Source organism: Argiope bruennichi, chromosome 10 (genome assembly GCF_947563725.1).
Source record: "Argiope bruennichi chromosome 10, qqArgBrue1.1, whole genome shotgun sequence".
NCBI classification, from domain to species: domain Eukaryota; kingdom Metazoa; phylum Arthropoda; class Arachnida; order Araneae; family Araneidae; genus Argiope; species Argiope bruennichi.
This window is the reverse complement of record NC_079160.1, coordinates 84,592,871-84,619,725: the sequence shown is the minus strand read 5'-3', so window position 1 is coordinate 84,619,725 and position 26,855 is coordinate 84,592,871. Positions and strand designations below refer to the sequence as shown.

The 26,855-nt window shown below is 31.6% G+C and overlaps 1 protein-coding gene across 1 annotated transcript in view; it reads left to right on the top strand.

Annotated features, from left to right (window-relative positions):
- The first annotated feature begins 5,305 nt into the window (after positions 1-5,305).
- Positions 5,306-26,855, top strand: part of LOC129987834 (peroxidase-like) — a 65,059-nt gene continuing 43,509 nt past the window's right edge. The window contains exons 1-5 of the mRNA XM_056095801.1: positions 5,306-5,425; positions 11,429-11,538; positions 13,609-13,666; positions 18,971-19,167; positions 25,604-25,774. Coding sequence (XP_055951776.1) covers positions 5,412-5,425; positions 11,429-11,538; positions 13,609-13,666; positions 18,971-19,167; positions 25,604-25,774 — 550 coding nt within the window. The 5' untranslated portion in view covers positions 5,306-5,411. The remainder of the gene's footprint in view (positions 5,426-11,428; positions 11,539-13,608; positions 13,667-18,970; positions 19,168-25,603; positions 25,775-26,855) is intronic.

Here is a 26,855-nt window from a genome sequence, read left to right as displayed (position 1 = left end):
TATACTTGAATTCCATCACCGGAAAGCGGTTATTTTGCAGACAAGAATTCTATATTTATCAGTTTGCACCTGTTTTTCAAGGTGACCTAGTCAATTTTAAGTGCAAAATGCATTTTTTCAGATTCTTTTTTCTGATGAATCATTTATAGAAATTATCGTGAATATATAAATGTCTCTATTTTTCACTTTAAAGTAAAAAAAATAATAAGCAATAAAAAGAAAAGCAGTGTTTATTTTAAAAAAAATAATTGCCGAAGAAATTTCCTTTTGTCATCAAAATTCAGGTTAATTTCTTTTCTTGTGTTTTTGAAATGTCCCATTTATGTGCGTATAATGTAAATTTACACATTTATTGCATAATTATGTCTGCATAAATTGACAGACAATTAGCTTGTTATAGGATTTGGTCCACATTGAAATAGATATACAAAGTATCCCCCAAAATGGCAAAAGCTTTTATTTTACTAAATATTTCACTTAGGCAAATGCTTCTAATTACAAAGCTTCATTAAATAAGGTGGAAAATTGTATGAAAATTCTTTTTTGATTCTGTGGAGATTGATAGAAATATATTTAAAAAATTAATTTTTTTGTAAACCTTTCTCAGTGTAAAATTATCTTCTGTAAAAATAAAATGTTTCTTTTACATTCATCTATTGACAAAAAAGTGTTACGTTTCTATTCACAAAATTTGCAGAAATATACTTATTTTTAAATTTAGAGGAACTTATTATAAATTTAAATGAAACATTTATTTTGGAAACGTTATTCAATAAAGAGTGCCATATGTGAATATTTACTTATTAGTACATCATCTAATCACCATAATGTTGTTCGCTTTGATTGGTCGACATTTGGAAATTCGATTACAGGTAGAGAAAAGAAATTTGAGGAATTAAACATTTAAGATGTTTCAGTACTGGATTACCGAACAAAGAAATAAAATTCTTTGCTCTGATTTGTACGTTTCAGTAACAAGGAAAGTTTTGAAATGCTAATGCAAGTAATCGTAATGCTAACCTACTTATAAAAGAATATTACCGTCGTTTGCTGAATAACCGTCATTCTTTTAGGAAATGTGTTTGCGGAACGATTTAACGATGACAAACTATGGGATTCTAACTTAGATGAGGGAGAACTGAAAATACAAATGACACAAAAACTGATATTTTTATTTATTTTTCAAGCACACTTTTTTTAGTGTACGAACCATTCGATCAGAATTCACAATTCCGAAACTAATACTAGAGATAACAGTTCAGCGTAATAACTGCCATTCATACCGTATTTTCTATTCTAGAATTTTTCCAATTAACAAAATCACCTCAAATGAAATCAAATCCTTTTTTCTGAGATAAACGAATTTTAAATTTTTTTGGGGGGGATGGAGGTAAACGAATATCTCTTTGATCGAGAAAGAAGCAATGATATTGAAAGCTACCTTTCTGAAATTGTAAAAATCTTTCTTTTCTGAAAAACGTAATTTGGACAAACGAATATCCCTTTAATCGTGAAAGAAACAATGATCTTCAAAGCGAACTTTCTGAAATGGTAAAGATCCATTCTTTGTGCAAAAGTTTCATCATTAATGGCATTTTTTTTAAAAAAATATGTGGCATAGTATTGTTAGAAATTCGTTAATTCCCTTTTCTATTTCAGTATGCAAAATGTTATCAATACATTCATTTAGTTAACTATCGAATCTTTATTACTATAACTATTGTTATCGAACTGCTGGTCACCGAAGGTGCTTAGTTATTTAATTGCCTAGATAAATCTAAATAGTGCAAATAAATTTTTTATTTAAAATTTTTCAGTAAAAACTTGTATCTTTCAAGTTGAAAAAAGTAGTTTATATAGCTTAGCTTGTGTAATGAGTAGTCCGGACAGTTGCAGAACCGTTCGATATCAGATATTAAGAACTAGCCGCCTATGGCAATGAGCTGGTTCGTCAGGATTAATGTTCTGTGAAATTTCCAATGAAATATTTTATATCTCCAAATAACTTCTCCAGAAGAATATTTTTAATCTTCAAATTTGCTCATATTGTAAAGACTTGATCCTGTCCGATCAAATAAAGGGTAGCGTTTATATGCAATTTTCTTTATTTATAGCCTTATTTACATAAAAACATCTCTTTCTCATCTAGGTTAAATGAATGATGCTATTTACAACACAAAAATTAAACAAGAATAGTTCATTGAACAATTTCGGAGAAAACAACTTCACAAGAACTACTACAGGAGTAGCTCTCGGAATCTACCGAATTTCCTTCGGCTGGAATTTTACTCAGAAGTCCGATTCACACGAAGCCGCTCTGACCTTTTTCCCTCTCTTCTCTTTTTCTACCGAAAAATCTCTCATTTTATTTTTCTCTCAGACTCCACCTCTCATGTCCACATTGGTACACTTGAGCACCCTGATACCCAATCACCGTTCAGAACAAACCTGAATGGTCTCCGGTCGACCGTGGGAATGTCTGTTGATGATCCACCAACCACAATGGGAAAAATGAAGATTGACATCTGGAGGGTTTGACACTCTCCCCTTTCGAAGACACGATTTATTTCCCTGGGAAACACACGTGTGATTCCTTATCTGGACTCACAGTAATTGGCCAGATGACCGTACTTAAAAGGAGGTCCCCCATCTGGTAATCTGGAGACATTTAACACTGTGGGTGATGATACAGCTGGCCAGAAATGCTAATTATCGAGTGTGGGAAAAAAGGACGTCACGGTGGTCACCAGGATTTCAGGGCGATTGATCTGGGTCTTTACAATACTATTATGGAAGCCTCACAATATTCTGTTCATTGTACCATGTATCCTCTCTAATTTTCTTTCAGTCCCCGTAAAACTTGAATTTTAAATTGAAGAGGAAGTTATAATACTTCATTAAATAGTTTTTTTCCCCTGAAGCCATGTAAGGAGTTTCCATGTCTTACCCAAGGTCCGCAATTTTTTGCGGAGAGGAGTGGAGAATAACACCTTTATTAGAGAGTTTAAGAAAAAGTTTTGGAGAAATCACTCCCGCTGGTTTATCTATACTTATAAATAAAGCTCAATGTGTGTATGTGTGTGTGCGCGTGTTGGCGCTCTACAGGCCAAGTCATTTGACCTACAACTAAAAATTTGGTACATGTATATCTTAGAGGTCGGGAATGTGCACCTGGGGTCCCTTTTTTGAATTTTTAATTAGGATTTTAATTATTAATTAAAAACTAACTTTCCCTCCAAAAAAATCTTCCATTTTCCCCACCGCATTTGCGTTACCGAAAAACTCACGCATTTGCGTTACCGTAACTCGCGTTGAATATTCACGCATGCGCATTGTGTTCTGATTGTTGACATGACAACCATTGTGAACGGATGATTTAAATTATTTTTAGGTTAGTTGCATGCTTTTGTAATTAAATTGTATTTATGTTAGTTATATATTTTTTGTATATGCTTATAGTTTTAAGTACATCGTTTTTTAAGTAGTTTTATTTAAACCTGTTTTCGACCGATTATTTTAAACGATTCATTTTATTTTCTTAGTGTTTGATGCATTTAAAATTAAACATTGTTAATGAATCGATCTGTTCATGATGAATCTGAGAAAATTTTGTTGACAAACCCTTGAGATATTACATAAATTAAGATATATATTCTTTAGTGCCCATAAAGTTTAAAGGCTCAGTGACTCTGTTTTCAGTAATCATATTATAAAAATAATGCTTTGTTTCAGTAAAAAATATTATATTAATTGTAGATTAACTCTTTCCACTTTAATTTAAAGCATAAATTCTACGAGGGGTAACAGAAAATTAGAAAGATACATATTACGTTATGACTGAAGGCCTTTATAATATTATGAGTGAATTATATGACTATCAAAATTTGAAGTTTTAAGATATTTTGATGAAGAATCTATTAAAGTTGGAATTGCGTAAAATATTGAATTATTAAAATTTAAACGAACATTAAGATTGGCGAACCGGCTGGTCACCAAAGGCGGCTAGTATCAATTAAATTTCCATGCGTGGTTTTGTTTCGGTTTATTTGTTATGAGAAATTCAAATTAATTTTATTGGTCTATCAAAGCATTCAAACCTCGTGTTTTTTTCTAATGTTTATATTAATATATATGACTAAATTCATTCGGGATGAATTTTTTTGTAAAACTTTTTTAAATAGTTATATTTTTAAATATTTACTAAAAAAAGACTGAAAAAAACATCTATGAAACCAAAATATACCAGTTAAAAAGCAAAAGTTTTATATAAACTAAGAAAAAGAGCCTTTTTTAGGCTAAAAAGATATATAAAGTAAAAATCTTCTAGTTTAGAAGTTTATCAAATGATTTGCTTAAAATATGGCAGATAGCTTAAGAAATGTATTATCTAGTTCCAGAAATAAAAAAAGCTGTAATTCTATCCATTCTTCAAATATTGGGGTTGAGCTGATAAGTAACACAAACATTTCAAGGTTTTTTTCAGGAAGAACTAAAACAACTATTAAAGATTTCTAAATAATTAGATTACATATTTTCTAGTTCAATAATGTGAGAATATGTAATCTATTTAATTGAGAAATTATTACACCAAATTTGAAAAAATAAATATGCATTAGATTTTAATTTATGAGGTTTTTTTGTAAGAAAATTCTAATAAAGATTGGAATTTGAGAAAATAGATTTTAAAGATATAAAATAGCATTAGAAAGTATGTAAATTCAAATATAAAAATCTGTATAACTTCTCAAAACGAATTCTAACAGTTTTATAAAGAAATCTGTTCAAACCTTAAGAGTATTAAATAAAAAATATTCAGAATTTCGCAATAAATCGACTTTTCAATATAGTTGCCTACCTAAAATACTTTCTTTGGAATTACTTTATAACTTAATGTTTCTTACTTTCACCCAAATAGGATTACCTAATTTCGTAATACACATAACGCTTAGTTCACAGGTGCAGTAATTTCGCATTCATATTTTCAATCTTACCACATAACAGAAAGAAATTTGAAATAAACAATTTCATAATAATAGTTAAACAGCCAGGAAAGTCAATATTCCGGCTTAAATTATGGTTTTTAAAGGTGGCAAGTATGAAGGTAAACATTCTGCGTCCTTGGAAATGATGAAACTGAAGTAATTTCAATAAAGCAAGCAGCTGCAATAATCCTTCCACTAAAATGTGTTAATCGGGTCGTTATATCCGACTTAAATTCTTGGGCATCTATGAATATCTGTTGAATTAATATTGGGAAAGAATTTCAAGATGTTCAAATACAAAACATTTAAATGCCCAATCTTCCAAAAGAATAAAAATAGAGTTCTTGTTGTACCTCATTTCTTTTCTCGATTGACTGAGAAGTAGTACTTCCTTTCAACATTATTTCATTTCTTCGTTGGTTTGATGACATGGCATCAATATGGTAAGTTTCAAATTTTCTATATTTTAATGCAATTATCAGTTTTCAATGACAGAATAAATTATCTTTTTTACTTTCTTATATAGGTCGTATTGAGAAAATATTGTAATCGTCAAAAAATTCGAACTCGAAATTTTGACGAATTTCAAACTTTTCTGAGTTCGAAAAGCATATTTTTGGAAAATGTCCGTCTGTCTGTCTGGGACAAAGATAACTCAAAAACGCTCTGAACTAAACAGTTAAGATTTGGTTTTACCAAATTTGCAGATTTCTATCAGATTTTGTGTAAAATCTATTCAGAGAAAGTACATCTGTCCGGCTGTTCGAATATATTAACATGATAATGATAAAGCGAAGAAAATACGGTAGATAAATTCGGTTCGCAGATTTAGCATCTATTTAGGATGACATGACAGATTCAGTAAAAATTCACTCAAAAGTTATTAGTTCATAATTAATGATACCAATGCCATGTTAGGTGCTCTCTGTCTTGACAAGTTTATCAGAGAATATGCGAGGACTTTTTGGCAAGATCACTTCCACTAGTTGCAATATGAAATTGTTATTATTTTATCTATCTGTATTTTTCACATAAGATATTGTGTGCGTTTTTTAAGAAAATGCATTTATTTGCGTGTGCTTTGATATGCAATCTATTGTTATTATATCATATATATATTTTCCAATAACAATGGATCTAATATGATAATAGTAGCTTTTATTGGGTTACAAATTCTTAAAATTATTCTTACTAATACGGGTTCAGTTCAGTTATATTAACGTCCCGTTTAAAGCAACACTAGGGCTATTTTGGGACGGACCTCGTAATTTTGAACCTCGGTCAGATGATGAGGACGACACCTGAGCTGGCAACCCCCTCTCCACACCAGCGGGAGGACGTTTGGTCGTGACGAATTTAACGTGCAACAGACCCTCTTACACGACGGTTCTTCGGTGGAATCGGGACACGAACTTGAAACCCTCCGGTTCCGAAGCCGAGACCTTACCACCAGGCCACTGCGGCTCTTACTAATACGGGATTATTTCGAATATGAGTTAACACGATAATTGTAAAACGAAGAGAGCTAGCTAGATGAAATTCAGTACATGGATTTTAACATCTATAGTGTAGATACCTGTCAAATTTTGAGCCAAATCCAGCCACGGGTTGACAGTCTGTTGGTCTGTACTTCCAGAAACGTATTCATTCAAAAACGCAATGACTTAAATATGTTAAATTTGATATGGGATTTTGTGACTACGACTGCAGTTCTGTGTCAAATTTTGGTATCAATCGCTTCAGAAAAACGTGTCTCAAACACTAATTCGATTTTTGGATACTATTAACGCATACCAGTGATTAATTGCTAAAAAAATGGCCAAGGATAACATAATAGATTCAGTAAAAGAAAAATGCTAAATTCACGTCAAAATTTAATATTTAGTAACTATTACATGCTAATACTATGTAAAATATCCTCTGTCACGAAACGTTTATTAGAGAGTATGCGCGAAAGTTTTGGGAAGACCACTTCCACTGATTTCCTACTCAAGTATAGAAAGAGAAAATATTCTGATTGTTAAAAAAAATTGAGATTTTAAAGAATCTTTAAGGATTAGACCTCCTTTTAACCGAAAATTTGGCATTGTGTCCATTTCTTTGTTTGTGAGCCCGATTTCTCAAAAACACATTGAGGACATTTGTTTAGTAACCTTTATATGAAATTAGATTTCTATCAAATTTTGAACGAAATTAGTTCTCAGGAAGTCTTTATATAGCTGACTATTCGAGTACCATTGAACACAATTACTGTAAAATAGAAAGAACTAGGAAAATAAGATTTGACGGACAGATTTAAAGAGTAGTATCTTATCAGATTTGCAATCAAATCTATAAAAGGGTTTACAGTATGTCGGGGCGTACGTTCACATGCATGTAATCGTGATAACTGAAAACAACGCAAGCACTTTTTTTAGAATGAATATCTAATTCAAGTTTTGGGGGCGCAATGGCCTGGTGGTAAAGTCTCGGCTTATGAGCCGTAGGGTTTCAGGTTCGAGACCCGCTTCCACCGAAGAACCGTCATGTAAGGGAGTCTGTTACACTTTAAATCCCTCAGGGCCAAACGCCCTATAGCTGGTGTTGCGCGATGTGAAAAGAGGGATGCTAGATCAAGTGTCGTCCTCGTCATGTGACTGAGGTTCAAAATTACGAGATCCGTCCCAAAGTAGCCCAAGTGCTGCTTCACAACGGGGCGTTAATATAAAAAAAAATAATTAAAGTTTTAAACTAAATCTGTGAAAGGATTCACTGTCCGTCGGTCTATTCATTCACATGTGTGTAAATGCAATGATTTGAAAACTTAACTATTCAAATAAATTAGATTTAGCACCCGAGGCCGGGATAGCCTGGTTGGTAGAGCGTTGGATTCGCGTCCCTTAGGTTGTGAGTTCGAACCCTGCCGGCCGAAGATTCCCCGCGTGCTTGGTGGCTGATGCGCGCATAAATCTGTCGTGGTCACAAAGTCCTCCTTGTCGAGAGTAATACCACTGGGATCAGGCGTGATCGTACTCTGATTCAGGTCTAAATTACGATCTGTGGATGAAATGCGTGAATGAAGTCCGCCCCGTAAAAAGGATTGTGATGTGTGTGTAGCTAAGTCGTTCTCTAGCCCTAGATGGCGCTACTATAAAAACAAGAGAAGTTCCCCCAACGGCTTAAAATCGCTGTCTTCGTAACAGCGGGTTTGTCCAGGGTAAGTGCCATAAGAAACAACAACAGAATTGACACGTGATTTTATTAACAAAATTGTAGTTTTATGACAAAGTTTGGATTTTAATTGGTAGAAAAAAAAATGCATCCAAAATGCACATTTGATCTTCTTTATTTTAATTCAAAACACTCATGCGAGGGATTCTGAAAATTTATAGCGTCCACACCCTTTTTTAAGATACACAATTTTTATATGCAGGAGATGGAATAGCATCCTTTTTTTTAACAGTGTGCTATAAAGCTCTGGGCAACCATTTCCATTGATCTTTGTTATGCAAATACGAATTTTCGAAGGGAAAAAAAAATCGAAACAAATCATTGAATTGTTTCTTTGCTATTGAAGAAGAATGTTGATTGATCATCATTCAATATTTACATAGTAGCATGCAAAGAGGAAAATGTTCCAATCGTAAAAGATTTTGACCTGACGTCTCCTTGCTCAAGATCTCCTTTAGAAAAAAAAATTGAGATGCATTGTTCTACCTATATGCAAATGCGAAAGCTCAAAATATAAACTGAGCTACCCAAATAAATTTTGATATGTGGGCGTTGTACCTGGAGAATATATATATATATATATATATATATATATATATATATATATATATATATATATTTCAATTTTTAATGAAACACCTCTTTTCTGTCCTTCCTTGGGATTTGAATCGCTGTGATTTGCAGAAATATTTATACATGTCTATAATTCCAGTATAAAAAACACATGAACATTTCATTCGTATATTTGTTCCATTTTTACTTTCTCGAATACGAAATATAGAAAAAATTTTCTAATCATTAAAAATTTCGAAGTCGATACTTTGTGGAATCGCCACATTTCAGACCTATCTGAGTCAAAAAAAAAAAAAAAAAAAAAAACACACATTTTTGGCATTATGCCTATCTGTCTGTGAGACGATAACTTAAAAATACTTTCAGCTAATCGGATGAATTTTGAGAGATGAATTTAAGAACAGATGTAAAAATTTCTAACAAATTTTGAACGGAATCTATTTACAAAAAATCTGCCAGGCTGGCTGTTCAAGTAAAGTGAGTTCGATAAGTGCATATAAAAAGGTTGACAAAAATTTATGTACAGGTATAGCGTTTAAAATATAGATTTTTATCAAGTTTTGCATAAAAACTGTCAAAGGATTGACTGTCTGTCGGTTGGTACTTTCGAATACATGTATATACGCAATAACGCAAATGACTTAAAGGAAGTTTGGTATGTACTTTTGGGATTACAATAGCAGTGAGGAAACAGCATGTAAACGCAAATGACTTAACTGAACTTCTGTATGTGCTTTTGCGATTACAACAGTTGTTAAGTTAAGTAACGTGCAAACGCAATAACTCATAAACGCAAATCATTTAAATAAATAAATTCGGCCTGTGCTTTTCTGATTACAATAGTTGTTAAGTTAAGTAACGTTCAAACGCAATAACACATAAACGCAAATCATTGAAATAACTAAAATTCGGCCTGTGCTTTTCTGATTACAATAGTTGTTAAGTTAAGTACCGTGCAAACGCAATAACTCATAAACGCAAATTATATAAATAACGAAAATTCGGAATGTGCTTTTGCGGTTATATCAGTAGTTAGGTGCCAAATTTTGATTTCAATCGTTTAGAAACAAGGCACCCAACATAATATTCTTCTTCATCAGATTCAGAAAAAAAAATTCTAGATTTCCGAAGAAACTATATTTCGTAACTATATTTCGCCAAACTTATACCAGGTATTCGATGTCTTACCGAAATCCAAAATTGTACGTGGGGAGAAAAAGATAAGAGTTTTATTGTAGAGTATTCGAGAAAGTTTCGAATAGACCACTCTCTCTTGTTAAGTTATAGAATTCGCATACATGCGGAGAAAGTGACATTGAAATACGCTGACACAGTTTCAACCAGAAATTTAAACTGAACAAGAACATTAAATCACGTATATGGCGGGATTTTTTTATGGAACCGCCAAAGTTTGGAAGAATAAATACATGTAAGAAAAAAAAATGAATTTTTTTATTGATAGTATTCAATTACACTCAGTTTTTATGCGTATGTATAGAGATAAAATATGTGTAGCTATGACATTACATACAGCACATTAATATCGTTTAATGTATTATATTGTACTGTACTGTGCAGTTAATGTAGCTATGACATAACATACAGCACATTAATATCTTTTAATGTCTTGTATTGTACTGTACTGTGCAGTTAATGTAGCTATGGCATTACATACAGCGCATTAATATCTTTTAATGTCTTGTATTGTACTGTACTGTGCAGTTAATGTAGCTATGACATAACATACAGCACATTAATATCTTTTAATGTATTGTATTGTACTGTACTGTGCAGTTAATGTAGCTATGGCATTACATATAGTTGTATTAATATCAAACAGTTCCTAACATTATCTATATATATTTATACTAAAGAACATTTGCCGGTATTTAAATTATTTCATTACATGATTTTTTTTTCATCATTTATTTGCAGGATTTATATATATACGATTCATTTACAGATATTTTTTAAATACTTTAAATTAACTTTATTTTTTGTCTTGTTTCTTATTTTGTATTTAGCTTTATATTCACTTTCTGATTTGATAGAATTTTGAGATATTTTAAACTTTTGAATTCTGGATGATAGAACAGTGTTATAATATTTCATAACTTAATTAATCGGTTAATTGGTCAATTTTAATTTTGCATCAGAGGCTCCATCTAATGGAGAATTTGTGAGAAATTAATTTCAAGATTTCAAAATATTCTAGAGGAGAAAAATTTCAAAATATACTGTGGTTTATTTTAAAAGTTGAAGTAAAGATAGTACAAGATACGCCCACAGTTTTATTTTAAAGATTATAATGAAAATATAATCATGGAAACTAAATTTTGTAATTTTCAAAAGCTGATTATTTTGCATAATATTGCCAAAAATCTTTCTACTTTTTTATTTTTATTTAAGTATTTTTCCTTAAGCTATTAAACTTTTATACAGCTAGCATCTAAATAATTTCAAAGCGTGGAAAGAACATAATCATAAAGATTTAATTTTTTTAGATATGACATTAAATTAATTTATAATTATTATTTAAATTTTTAATTTATAATTAATTATTGATTAAAAATATTATATACAAAACTAATTAAAATAATAAAAAATTTAGAATACACTAAGAAAAGTGTGGTTTTAAAAACTATTTTTGTGATTTTTTTCAGGTTCTGCATTTTTATTATCTTGATTAAACTGGAGTTTCTTAAAGGGCTTTCTGTAAAGGGTTTTAATCCTGGTAGTGGCGTGAACTTTTATGGAAAAGCCCAGAAAAATAGTGAGTATGAAAACTATATTTAAATTTTACTCAACCGTAGCATGGCAACTCAAAACGCATAGCAGCATTTTATTTCTTGTAAACAATGTATACAAAGAGAAAATATTGTAATCGTCAAAAAATTCGAACTCAAGATTTTGACGAATATTCAGGTTGCAGATTTTCTGAAAAATTCATTTTTGGAACCTATCTCTGTTCTTAAACATGGTGGCAAAAAATGTTTTGAGGAAGATGGATGAAATTTGGTATGTGGACATAACACAAAATTTGTATTCTTCTGTCAAATTGTGATGTTCTATATGATAGACTTTTTGGATCTAGAGCAACCAAATTTGGCACAGATATACTTTAGAGAATAAGAGTGTGAATCTTTTTGGAAAGTTTATTTTGGCATTTTTCGTCGATAATTCATGAAATTTTTACTTCAAATGACATATTTCTAAATTATTTTAAAATTTTAAAAATAATTTTTAATAATGCCAATTTAATTAACACAAAATTTATATACTTCTGTCAAATTGTGATGTTCTATATGATAGACTTTTTGGATCTAGAGCAACCAAATTTGGCACAGATATACTTTAGAGAATAAAAATGTGAATCTTTTTGGAAAGTTTATTTTTGCATTTTTCATCGATAATTCATGAAATTTTTACTTCAAAAGACATATTTCTAAATCATTTTAAAATTTTAAAAATAGTTTTTTTTTAATAATGCCAATTTAATTACAGTGCAATGCTTTCCTGAGTTATTACAATTTTTAAAGTCACTTTTTTGCATGATTTTCAACAATATATTTCAATGTTCCAATGAAATTCAAACCGTTTTCGTTGGCTTATCAAATATTAAAATGCTTGATTTCGTTCCGTTGTTGAAATCTAGAGAATAGAGTTTGCTAACCATACACGAAGAATACTTGAAGAATCAGATGGTCAAATTACAATACTGTAAAAGACAAGAAGAATTTGAAATAGATTACTAAGGCCTGGGAGTTTCTTTAGGGGACTATGATGTCATGGGATTCGAATCCAGTAAGAAAGCATATATATGCAATAAACGAAATTGTTGTGCAATTATTAAAATAAAGCGGCTCTAATGACTACCCCAATTTGATGCTTAAAAATAATTTGTTGAGGGAATCATTGACATCAAGTCATTTTTCTGAAATTAAATCCAACCAACATTCCCGGCGAACCGGTTGACCAAAGTCAGTTATTAAATGCCATTTTCGTCCGTTTTGTATAAAGGCTTTTTTTTTTTTAATATTTGTTTTCTCATTGTTTATTTCTAAAGTCTTTTCCTGTCTCTCGGATCATCTGCTACTTTTCCTTATTAATGATAAGTAATGCAATCATTTGGCCTAATTTACACTAACATAACAAATGTAACTACGCATGTCATGGTATGTCTAATTTTAAACTTTCTGTGTAACATGATCGTCATGTTATCATGGCACCATGTCTGTTTTCTTACATTATGCATAGTGAAATTCTTCATTTGTCTATTCACAGTCTTTTTCCACCTGAGATTAAGCCTACTGAAACCTTCAAAAAGGTTTCAAAAATAAAAAGGAAGAAGAAGCGTCAAAATATTATTTCCAAAATTGACTAATTTTTGCTCATAAAGAAATCATCTTTCCCAAACAAATTTGTGAATGCCTTTTGAAACCAATTATTTTTATTTCTGGAACCAATTATTTACTAACTTTGGCTCATAAGGATATCATCTTTTCAAGACAAATTTTTGAATGCCTTCTGAAACCAATTATACCATGCATTGAATGCTTCTGCGATTAAACTAGTAGCTGTTTACCATTTACTATTCCAACAACTTTTATTTTTATTTAAATAAAAGCAGACCAAGGAAATAACGGTTGATAATTTGAAATTATTTTAGCATTTATTAATATCAGCCACAACAAATCCTGTCGATATTGCTACGTTCAGTGGTGGTGGAGTGGCCGGTTGAGCACTAGAAGAAGAAATATTCATGAATATTTTAGTATGGTACCAGTTTCATCATGGAAAGCTCTTTTAAATGGGACTTAAATGATTTTTCTTTTATGTACAGGTCTTTTGACTCCTGCGAAGGATTTTATTATCAGCCTAGAGCCACGGGATTGCTCAAAGTTAGTATAAATTTCTTTTCCTTTTTAATTTTCTGAAAATTATAAGATTTAAGATTTTATAAAGTTTTATAATATATACAGGGTGAATAACAGGACGTGTTCGAAGTCCTGTAGCGTGTTATGTACTGGACGAACTGTAACAAAATTTGGCCACCATATACATTAAAGTATGTGGTTTCGATTTATAAAGAAAAAAAATTAGTACCAAAAAATGCCGATAGGGAAAATTCTGGCGCTGCAAGCGCATAGTATGTGAAAGAAAAAATACATAACTACCAATGGAAAAATAGCAAAACACCAAATACCAATGAAAAACGTTTATTATAGCAACTTACAAATTTTGTTCAAGGTAACCACCAACAAGATGTTCCAATAATTGCATGCGGTACACGAGGTTTTCGACGGTGGCTGGCAACGTATCGGCATTTATTCGTCTGACATGTAAAGTTATTTGATCTTTTAAAGTAGGAATGTCATGAACATGTCCTTGATACACAACGCCTTTCAAGTGAACCAGAAGCGCCCCAAAACCGGAAGTTACCAGGATTCAGATCAGTGTCATCAGTTAATGGGTGTTATCTTATATGGATAAAGTTGTAGGATCTTACGCAATATCTTCTGCATCGTCGAGAACGGGGTATCTGTTTGTCGTGATATTGAACGTGCACTGCTGATAACCTGCTTATTACCTATCGCCTGATCCATAATGGCAGTTGCAATTTCTTCAACTTGTTCCTGTTTGATACCTTTACGTTCTTTGATACCTTTGCATTTTCATCACGCTCTTCATTCTTGACAGATTCTCTTATAACTTTAAGATATATATATTATAATTGAGGTAATAATATAATAAGGAAAAATCATTAACATAATTAATAAGTATATAATTAAGATTATATAATTATATAATTAAGATTAATAATTAAACTTTTGAAATTTTAATTCCGATATATTTTATCCCAGGAGGTATAATTTGCGCATGGTAGATGCGACGATAACAGGACATCGGTTCACATTGAGATATAAGAACAAATAGCCAGAATTTTTCCCTTTAATGGTTTTACAACGAGATTCCGATAGGGATTTTGTTGATACGTGTCAACTTAGGAAAGGGGGATTTAGGTATATTTGAAAAACCTGCATAGGCGCCAGAGATTTTTATCTCTTCTCTCGTGGCGTGGGGAAAAAAAAAAAAAGGAATCTTCAGAGCTCGTGTTGGCAATAATTAAACAAAAAAGTGGGATTTGGATCAGGAAAGAAAAATTTTAGAATAAAGTAACATGGACTAATTTAAGATAAAAAAGTTAAGAAATTAATTAAGAATGATATATCTTTAATTTAATTTAATTCTGTGGAATTTAACCAGTTGTGATACTTAATATTGTCCTTCAAATCATAAATCTTTTGACACGGTTCTTCAAAACTAACCCAAGGCCAAAAATCGTAGGTTTTAGATCACCAATTATAATGAACAAGTTTTTCACAAAATGGAGTTGTAAAACAATTTGAACTGAGCTAATAGTGTGAAGCAATGCTAAGTCTTGCATTAAAAAAAATTAAAAAAAATAATTTGATGGAAAAAAGACTTTACGTTTAGAACTGAGTTTCGGCAGATTTTAGTAGCTTAAAATAAAAGGAATCCTCAAATAAATTTATTTAATTTTACATCAGTAATAAAAACAAGTGTGTGTAAAGTGTATTTGACATTAGCGCAAATATTAGCAAAAATTATATATTTTTTAAATTTATTTTTATCATGTGAGAACATGATGTTGTTTGCGTTAAGGGGTTTTGAATAATTGATGGCAACGAATAATTGAAGCTCGAAATCACGTAGGCAATGTATAAAGCATAAATGGCAATTTTCATCATCATCTTTTAATCGCATATATTTTTTTACCTGCTTTTACCAGTATTGCATTATTATTACGTATGCTTCTTTGACAGCAGATGCGTTTTTAAAAGGTTGACCTACTTTTACCATTATTGCTTTATTATTACGTATGCTTCTTTGACAGCAGAAGTGTTTTTAAAAGGTTGACGTAGAACTATGATGTCATAGTTCTACGTCAACCTTTTAAAAACACTTCTGCTGTGTGTGTTAGCTGTTATTTTATCTCAAAATCGGTAGAGATCCAAAATTTTGTTTGCCAACTAGAAAAATCGAAAAGGAAAGTTTTAAAAAATTATATATATATATATATATATATATATATATATATATATATATATATATACAGTGGCTCAAAAAATTGAGAGTACACTATTTTACTTGATAAATCCGACTTTCAATATAAATAACACATTACGGGAAGTGCAAATATGTTTTTATTTTTACACATAACAAATGGTTTAATTTAGAGTAAAAATAAAGAAAAATCAACGAAAAACTTCTAAATTGAAAAGTTTTAGAAGCATTTTAAATAAACATACGTAGAATTTTGCCTCAAATATACCAATGAGAATCTTGTAATATCTCACATAGACAGAACGTGTCAGTATTTAGTTGCATGTCTTTTGGCTTTTATAATGGCCTCTAAACGTCGTGGCACCGATTCAACCCATTTTTGGTGGTATCTGAAGATATTTTACCCCATTCTTCTTGCACAATTTGTTTTAAATGGGTTTTCTTTCTAATTTTGTGTTTTTGGACCACTGCTTCGAGTGTGGACCACATATATTCAATGGTATTGATGTTAAGGTAATGTGGTGGTGTGTGTAACTGCTGTTTACAATGAAAAAGACACCATATTTTGACGTTACATGCATTCTGTTTGGGGTCGTTGTCCAACTGGAAAATGAAATTTCCATCTAAACTCAGATTTTAGCCCTTTCCTTTAGATTGCTGCGAAGTATATCCAACTAAACCATATCGTTTATAATGCCATCTATAAAAATTAAATTTTCTACCCCGGATGAAGCTATGCAACCTCAAATCATGACGGAGTCACCATCATGTTTAATTGTAGGAGGTAAATTTTTTAGATCCAAAGCTGTATTAGGCTTTCTCCATACAGTATGATGATTGTCACGGCCAAAAATGTTGAGTTTTCTTTCATTACTAAATATAGCTTTCTTCCAAACGTTATCGGTCTTCAATAGATGAGTTTTTGCAAACTTCAGATATTTCTTCTGAATTTGCAAGCTGATGAAAAGTTTTTCTCTAACAATGCTACTTTTATATCCAGCTTGTCTAATGGCATTTCGCACAGTTTCAGCCCTTACACTTCTGTCTATGATTTGAAAAGTTTCTGCAACAAGTTGGATGAACCATATGGTCACAGCAATCTAAAGGAAAGTGTAAAAATTTGGCTTTAGATGGAAATTCCCTTTTCCAGCAGGACAACGATCCCAAACTGAATGCACGTAACGTCAAAATATGGTGCCTTTTTTCATTGTAAACAGGAGTTACACACACCGCCACAGTACCCCGACATCATAGCCATTGAATATCTGTGGGCCACACTCGAAAAAGTGGTTGAAAAACACAAAATTAGAAACAAAATCCATTTAAAACAAGTGGTGCAAGAAGAATGGGGTAAAATATCATCAGATACCATTAAATGGTTGAATCGGTACCATGACGTTTAGAGGCTATTTTAAGAGCCAAAAGACATGCAACTTAATAGTGACACTTAGTTTCTATGCGTGATATTGCAAAAATTTCATTGGTGTATTCTCAATTTTTTGAGGCAAAATTCTGCGTATGTTTATTTAAAATGATTCTGAAACTTTTCAATTTAGAAATTTTTCGTTGATTTTTCTTTATTTTTACTCTAAATTAAACCATTTGTTATGTGTAAAATTAAAAACATGTTTGCACTTCCCGGTAATGTGTTATTTATATTGAAAGTCGGATTTATCAAGTGAAAGTAAAGTGTACTCTCAATTTTTTGAGCCACTGTATATAGGGATAGAGACTGACAGAGAAGTCTCAAACCGGTTTAAAATAGTTAATGACTTAAATTAATTAAGACAAATAATGATTTAAAAATAATGATGTTCTCACATGATAACTTGAAATTGGCGATCGTAGATTTCATTGTAATTTTTCTCTAGTTTTGTATATTTTTTATTATTTGTTTATTTTTTTGTACTGTTATTATTTTTATTATTTTATTTTATTTATTTATTTATTTTTGCTTATTACAAAATATACTCTTACTATATAGTAACGAAATTTTGATTCGTTTAGAGCCATACAACCGGGTTCATAGTTTTCTAAATAAGCAAATTTTAATTAAAACGTTTCTGTATATATATATAAATTAAAATGAATGGATAGTTTGTTAATTATAGTTATCCAATTTATCAGATTTTTTTACAAATTAGTTCAGAAATACTGCGAAGGATAAGGAAGGCTTTATTGAAGACTTTGTATCAGTTAATGAAATATTAATTTCTTTATTAAATAAAAACTTTTTTTCATAAATAGGAAATATTTTTTAATCATCAGTATAGCCATTTCTAATGCATTACAATATTACAAATATTCTAAATCATTTCATTTATTTTTAATTAAATTATGTTCTGTAACATTCTTTAAAAACTCCAGGAATTTAGACAAAATGCACTTTATTTTTTATTTAAATATTAATATAAAATACAATCGTATTTTAAAAATTCACTTTTAAATGTCAGCGAATCAAAATATCTCCCAAAATTAATTAGTCATCTTTAGAAAACCGATAAATTCTCGACTATTTAAAATATTTCAAACTACTTCGTTTTTAATAAGGTTAATTGCACATTTTACTTATTTCTGAATCAATTTCATCTTAACATTTGAATTAATTCCTGCATTTTCAGATTAAATGCATAGTAGCCAAAAGTACTAATAAACGTCGTACTAACTTAGAAAAAGATAAAGAAGGTGATCAAATTTGGAGACTTATCGCCAACAAAGAGTTACAACTTGGTTCGAATCCTCGTAATTTACCCAATTCTCCTGTCTGGCCAATAAAGCTCAGGGTCGTAATATATATATATATATATATATATAATGATTTTGAGATGCAAAAAACAAAAAATACATCGCTTTCTAAATATCTACGCATGCGTAATCTGATAGTCACATGATTGTTTCAAACCGGTTTAAACTGGTTAATGACTTAAATTAATTAAGAGAAACAATGTCTTAAAAATTGTAATGTTCTCCATGATAACATGAAATTTGCGATAGCAAATTTCATTATTATTATTTTTTTGCATTAGTTTTTTTAAGGTCTAATTTCAAAGTATTTGATTTTGCAGACACATTAATTAAAGAATAAAGTGACATTAAATCTAATTTCTCTTCAACAGAGCCCCTAAGAACTCCTCGTGTATCGAAGATTTTTTAGCCAATGATCCAAATTTACTGTGCCAAGCTCTGGAGCCTGTCCTTTGTGACCCTTTTTACCCTTATAGACATTTCGACGGGAAGTGCAACCACCTGAGCGCCGGGAAATTTGGCATGTCAAGAAATTGCTACCTGAGATTCATAGCACCTGAATTCGATGGTAATGTATAGTTATTAACCCAACTGTTGTGTATATCTTTCTGCAATTTTTATATATATATATATATATATATATATATATATATATATATATATATATATATATATATATATATATATATATATATATATATATATATATATATATATATATATATATATATATATATATATATATATATATATAACCAATCTAAAGTAAGAAAAAGTTTGAAAACGAAACTAAAATGAAAACGAAACAAAAGTTTCGAAATCGCAACTAAAATTTATTACCTATTTAAACTAAAACCAAAAAGGAACTTCATAGTATTTAGAGAGCGCAATTGCAGCTACTTCTAAAACACAGATGAATTGATACAAAAGTATTAGAATCAAGTTAATAGGAAAAACAAAAATCAAAGAAAAATTAAACCAAAAAAATTATTAAAAAATATTAAAAAAGAATCCGGCCTGAAGACTTTTTCAAGGGTCACCCTCAGGCAGGGATTCAAATAAAGGGATTTTTTCTGTGAGGACATACAGACATTAAGTCTAATAATGATTCCTCGTGACCCGAAAATCCCCCGAAATTATGCTCAAGAGATATACCATTTTAACAGAAAGGAAATACCAAATAACAAATTAGAAAAAAAACCACAAAGTAAAAATACAATAAAAACAATAACAATAAAAACAAAAACAGCATTAAAATTAAAATTAAAATTAAAAACGAAAAGCCAGAACATACCATCCAACAGTGAAGTAAACTTTAAACAATCGATTGTGATTTCCTGTTTTTGAAAGTTAACGGTAAATTATGTAAACAGAGGTAGGCACCCAGCGCCATCTATTGAGTGATCCAATATGCAAGTAAATTTCTATTTTTATTTAAGCCAAAAGATTAATCCCAAACCATACCTTGTTTAATTAAAAAATTGACATTACAGTAATTTCTAGGAAAATCATTTTTAATTAAATTTTTAAGGAGGTTATTTGATGCTTCAATATAAGAATTTTTATTATTGCAAACCCTTTTGATCCTGTTAACTTGTGAGAAAATTAGATTTTTGAAAATTTTAGAGTTTAGATTGGAATGGTAGTTACATAGTTTTGTTATTTTAAAGTTGAAATCATCCCTTTTATCGTATATACCAACTATTGTTTTATCATTAGCAATTTCGATTTTTAAATCCAGAAAGGTAGCCTCAAGTTGATTTATATTTGTATCTTTTAGAATTAAATCTTTTGGATAGCAATTAGTAATAATATTAGTATTGTCGAAGTTAATCAAAAGTAGGTCATCAATATATCTCCACCCGTTTATTAAATTATATTTAATTATTTTTTTCTCATAGTAATGCAGGAAAATATTAGCTAAAGCACTTGAGAAAGCTGTCCCCATTGGAATGCCCTTGACTTGTTTATAAAAATTAATACCATTAAACACGTAATTTTCAGTAATATTAAAATTACATAACTCAAGCCAGTTATTTTTAGGAATGATATTTTCATTTAAATATTCGTCATATATAAAAGTGCAGACCTTTATTAATTTTTCATGAGGTAGATTAGTGTACAAATTTTCGAAATCAAAAGTATTAAGTTTATTAATGTTGTTATCTTTAAGAAAATCCAATACTTCTTTGTTACTAGAAATAATAAAGTTGTCTTCATTTTTTATTTTGTCCAGGATAATTTTTAAGTATTTAAAGAAATGTTTACCCGTATAGTAATTATAACTACCAGTGCTACAGTTTACGAATCTGAAGTTTAATGGATTTTTATGAAATTTAACTGTTGGGAATAAATAAGGATAGTTAAGAGAGCAAGTCTTAGTTTTGGTTTTTTTTGCGAAAGCTAGCATTCTTTTATCTAATTCCTTTTTCCCGGTGTGAAAAATGACTCGCATAATTTCAGGGGATTTTCGGGTCACGAGGAATCATTTTTAGACAATGTCTGTTTTTCCTCACAGAAAAAATCCCTTTCTTTGAATCCCTGCCTGAGGGTGACCCTTGAAAAAGTCTTCAGGCCGGATTCTTTTTTTATATTTTTTATAATTTTTTTGGTTTAATTTTTTTTGAATTTTTGTTTTTCCTATTAACTTTTAATTCTTCTAATTCTAATACTTTTGTATATATATATATATATATATATATACTAAACAACTAGCAGCTAGCTCCGCCCAAGGAGATCACGTGGTTAACTGAATTCTTAAAATCTCTTCTCTTACTTGCCTTAACCCTACGTACCTTCCCTTTTCCCACTTGCCTCCAAAATTTGACACTGATCTACAATTTTTGTGTCAATGCCATGTATTTTCCCTATTCTCAATTTCCTCCAAAATTTGATAATCTACAATTTTTGTTACAATGCCACGTATTTTCCCTTTTCTCACTTATCTCAAAAATTTTATACTTATTTACAATTTTTGTGTCAATGCCACGTATTGAATTTTATTAATATTTAAATCGCAATCATATATATTTTGCCAATGGAAAAGGAAATCTTAGTATACACATAGATTCTACAGTCGTTTGGAGCTGAAAATAAATGGTCAGTGACATAAAAAATTAAATTGCTCAATTAATCGGAAGTTTAAGAATTAAATTCCATCAATTATATCAAAAGGAGGATATATATTATATCCAGAAGAGAGAAGAATTATGTCTAAAAGCGAATACACGCTGATAGACAAACTTACAAACGCCCCATCATTCGGCAAATTTGATTCAGATTTGACATATTCTAAAAGCCTAATATTTGAATCTTATGCCGATTTTCACCCATATAGTTGATTGCTTTTTACTTTCCCAAATACGTAGTATAGAGAAAGTATTTGTAATCGTCAAAAAATTCGAAGTCGATATTTTGACGATTCTCCACGTTTTAGACTTCTTTGAGTTCGAAAAACAAACTTTTGAAAAATGGCCATCTGTCGAAATGTCTGTCTGTGACAAAGATAACTCAAAAACGCTTAAAGCTAGACGGTTTGAATTTGGTATAAAGATTATACACCAAATTTTCAGATGTCTGCCAACTTTTGAGTAAAATCTGTTCAGAGGAAGTCTGTCTGTCCGCTGTTTGAACATAAGTTACAACAATAATTACAAAACGAAGAGAGTTAGAAAGATAAAATTCAGTACACAGATTTAAAATCTACAGTCTAGACACTTGTCGAAATTTGAGCCAATTCGAACAATGGGTTGACTGTCCATCGGTCTGTACTTTTAGAAATATGTAAAATCAATAATTTAAAAACAGAATGACTTAATTATATCAAATTTGGTATGAGATTTTGTGACTGCAAGTGCAGTTTTGTGTCAAACGTTTGTTTTGATCTGGTGAGAAAAACGTGTCCAATACACAAATTTGTTGTTCAGATTTCAAATTTGATATTAACGGCATGCCAGGGCTTAATCGCCAAATAACTCGTCAAGTCTGACCTGATAGATTCTGTAAAAATGCTAAATTCTCGCCAAAAATTAATATTTGGTAACTATTGTACGCTAATGCTATGTAAGGCATTCTCTGGCATGACAAGTTTATTATAAAGTATGCGAGAAAGTTTTGGGAGACTGCTCAAGTGGTTTGAGTTATAGTATTCAGATAGTCTACTAGTGGTAGAATTAAATTTCCATTCATTGACGGATTTAATAAGAAATCTCATTCAAACATAAGATTTTTATCTAAAAGGAAACAGGCACATGAATATATAAATAATCAATCCATTGACGGACTTAGTCCAACTTTCAAAATATATTTTCAGCTGTAGTGATAATACTTTATCCAAATTCCATCTATCATTGCATTTCTAAGATGTCGTGTTAACATGTACACGAACAGTTAGACAGAAATACTTTGTTTAAAATTTGATTTAAAAATATATCTTTTTTCAAGAATTCATGAAATCTCGAAATAGAAGTTTTTGACAATTATTATACTTTTTTTGTGCAGTTCGTATTTAATGACAAGAACAAAAAAGTGTCAACTTAGGATTATAGTTAATGGCTGTAACTTTCAAGCGATTTTTAAAATGTCAGTTTTAAATGAGTAGATAATAAAATTTAAGTAAAAAGTATACATACTAAAACTGTTACAAGATAGGATTGGATGTTTGAATTTGGATTTCAAGTGGTAGCAATCATAAAATGAGGAACATATTCCAAAATCTCATTTCAAGATAAAGTTCTTTTCAAAAGCTTTAGAGAGAAAATTTCTGTCGCTGGGTATTTCAAAATAATTTTAGCATTAAAAATAATCCTTATACAATGGATTACGATTGTATGGATTCTAGACTTAAAATTACATAAAAATTAAATTAGAATGGCATAGTGAAGGAGAAGACCAAGAGCAGTACAGGTGCCATGATATAGCTTAGAAGAGCATTGCGAAGAAATGAAAACTTTAAAGTTGGATTTACACTCAGCCAGTTTTAAGATTCCAGTAAGTCACGCATGCGCAGAAGGGAGATTGCGCATTCGCTGAGAGAACGGACAATAGCAAGTTCTTGTCTCGACGGAACAAATACTTGCTACTGTACAGTTTTTGCGCATGCGTGGTTTTACTGAATGGATTGTAGCTATCTGAATGTAAACCTTACTTAAAATCAATAATCACCAGTGAGTTTTGTTATCGCCAAAAATTAACAACAACGTAGCAATATAGTGTAAATATTAACCAAACGTAGTAATCAAATAATGGCTCTAGATCTTGGCGAGTTTGAGCTGATTCCATACTGACGGCAATATAGGTGCCAGGGACTAGCCTGGAAAGGCACTGCATAGTAATGCAAACTTTAAAAGCAATAAACACCAGAGTTTATGTTATCGTCAAATATTGACGAAAACGAGCAATATAGTATGAATATTAGCCAAGCATAGTAATCAAATAATGGCCCTAGACCTTGGTGAATTAGTGCTGTTTTCGGGCTGAGAAAAGGTTCAAAATACACTGACAGAAAAAAAAATCCCAACACTAAGAAGGACTTGTGCTACATAAACAAAATTTGGTAGGCATGTTTATACATCTGAAAGATGACATCAATTCAGATTTCGCACTTCCCACATAAGTGTGACGCTAGTAGCGCCACTTAGAATTTACTTTAAATGCGTGCGGTAACATATCAGGTTTGCTTTAATGGTTAACATATCAGGTTTGCTTTAATGGTTAACATATCAGGTTTGCTTTAAATACGTGCTGTAAAGTTCGTGGGTGTTATTTTATCTTTGAAATCTGACGTATTGATGTTAGCCAAGAATGCCTTTAAGAAGATGAAAAAGCCATTATCAACACCTCTCCGAGTTTGAATGAAGTCATGTAAGAGGGCTACGAGAAGGTGGATTTTCTTCCCGTGATATTGCAGAAAGACTTGGCCGGAATGTATTCATTGTGAATGATTGTTGGGAGCAGTGGTCAAGGGATTGTACTGCCTCAAGAAGACCGGGTTCTGGGCGGCCAAGTGGCACTACTGAGAGGGGAGACCGCCATCTTACTGTGCATGCGGTAGAAGTTCGAGCTGCAGTTGGTACGACAGAGACACAACAAACTGTTAGAAATCGGTTACTTCAAGGACAGCTCCGAGCCAGGCACCCTGTAGAGTGCATTCCATTGACTAAGCCATTGCTGTTTGCGACGCCAGTGGTGTCAAGCCAGAGCTTATTGGAGGACGCAGTGGTGATCTGTTGTGTTTTCTGATGAAAGCATGTTCTGCCTTGGCTCCAGTGATAGCCGTGTGTTGGTCAGGAGGAGGCCAGGGGAACACTGCAATCAAAATGTCTGTAGCCTGCAACCTGGACCTACACCTGGAGTCATGGTCTGGGGAGCAATTTTCTATGACAGCAGGAGCACTCTCGTGGTTATACCAAACATACTGGCTGCAAATTTTTACGTCAGTCTGGTAATTCAACCTGTTGAGCTACCATTTAAGAACAGCATTCAAGAGGGAGTCTTCCAACAAAATACGCTCACCCTCATACCGCTGTTGTAATGCATCATCCACAGCCAACACTGACCGTCCTAGTATTGACAGAACAAGTAAAACAAGCATAGAATTCCATACCAAAAAGTGACATTAGGCACCTGTATGACACAATGCAGGAACTTTTGCAGGCTTGCGTTCAAAATTCTAGAGGGTACACTGGTTATTAATGTAACAGCATTTCACATTTGAAATTTACTTGAGCATAAATTATTCTGTGATCTTGAAAATGTAATCAATTATACATGTTAACTAGACAAATAGATTATTCAAATTTCATTACTTTACAATAATTTTTTCTTGGTGTTGGGATTTTTTTTTCCGTCAGTCTAAATAATCCTTTGAAATACGCCGATATGAATGATACGCATTTGTTTTTGCAGTGAAAGCAAATCTGACTTATTTGCAGATGTGATTTGATAGAAATGTCTTCCATGACTGTAGTATAAAATAAACATAATATGTTTATTTATCCTTCTAGGTTATGGGGATGTACGAAAGTCTTCCTCGGGGGGCTCCTTACCTGAGCCTAGATTCATCTCTTTGCAGATATTCAAAAATGATAGCAAGCTCTCTTCAAAGGTGACTTTCTTATTTGTGCTGTTTGGGCAGTTGATAGCGCACGATTTGGCTCGGGCTGTGAGGCCTTTCAGTGAGTACTCATTAGAAATATAAATAAAAGTGTCTGTACTGATTGATTTGTATAATGATTTTTTACGTCATTGTGGTGAATAGCATATAAGCCAGTTAACAGCCCTGCTACCCGAGCAATTATTTTGGTATCATGGTTATGTTACTGGATTGCTAACCACAAGGTCCCAGGTTCTATCCTCGCGCATCTCAATTCGCCAAATTGGCGACCTCGGACAATGAACCTTCAACCTTCGTAAGCTGTTGAGGTGCCCTCTACCCGCAACCAAAGTCGTCAGATTCACTTGACGCAGCAACCCCTCACCCACACACACTCGCCATAACGCTTGGCGCTTCTCAAATGGGTACAGGCGCATTAAAATCAACAGCTAACACATCACCACTCAACAGCCATATCGTTCGTCTCACCTCCGATTGATTGGAGGGAGAATCTGTAGTGAAAAGCTTATAAGCCAGTTAACAACTACGCTACATGAGCAATTGCTTTTGTATCGGGGTCATGTTACTCGGCTGCGAACCACAACGTCCCAGGTTTTATCCTCGCTCATACCATTCCCCCATGGTCGCTCTGCACTTTTAGAAGCACGTGAAAGCGATAAATCAAAGACGCTGTGCACTTATAGAAGCACGTGCAAGGGATAAGAAAGACTTGATAATAACTTGATATATTTAAGTTTGTTATGTCATTTTATGACTATCGTAGATTTGTGTCAAGTTTTTGTTTAAAGTAGTTGAGGAAAACGCGTTCTAAAGCACAAATTCGATTTTCGGATCTATTAAATGCATACCGGCGATTAATCGCCGGAAATCTCTCCAAGGATGATACAGTAAATTCAGTAAACATGCTAAATTCAAACATAAGTTAATATTTTGTTGCTATAATACAAGGCGTTCTCTAGGTTAACACCTTTATTAGAGAGTATGCGAGAAAGTTTTGAGGAAACCACTTCCACAGATTCTAGATTTTAAAATTCTTTTAATAATGTCAGCGAATGGATACTTACATTGAGTGCATCCGTATACATCGAAATTCTTTTCAAATGAAGGAAGTTAGAAATGTAGAAATTGCATTTAACTATTGT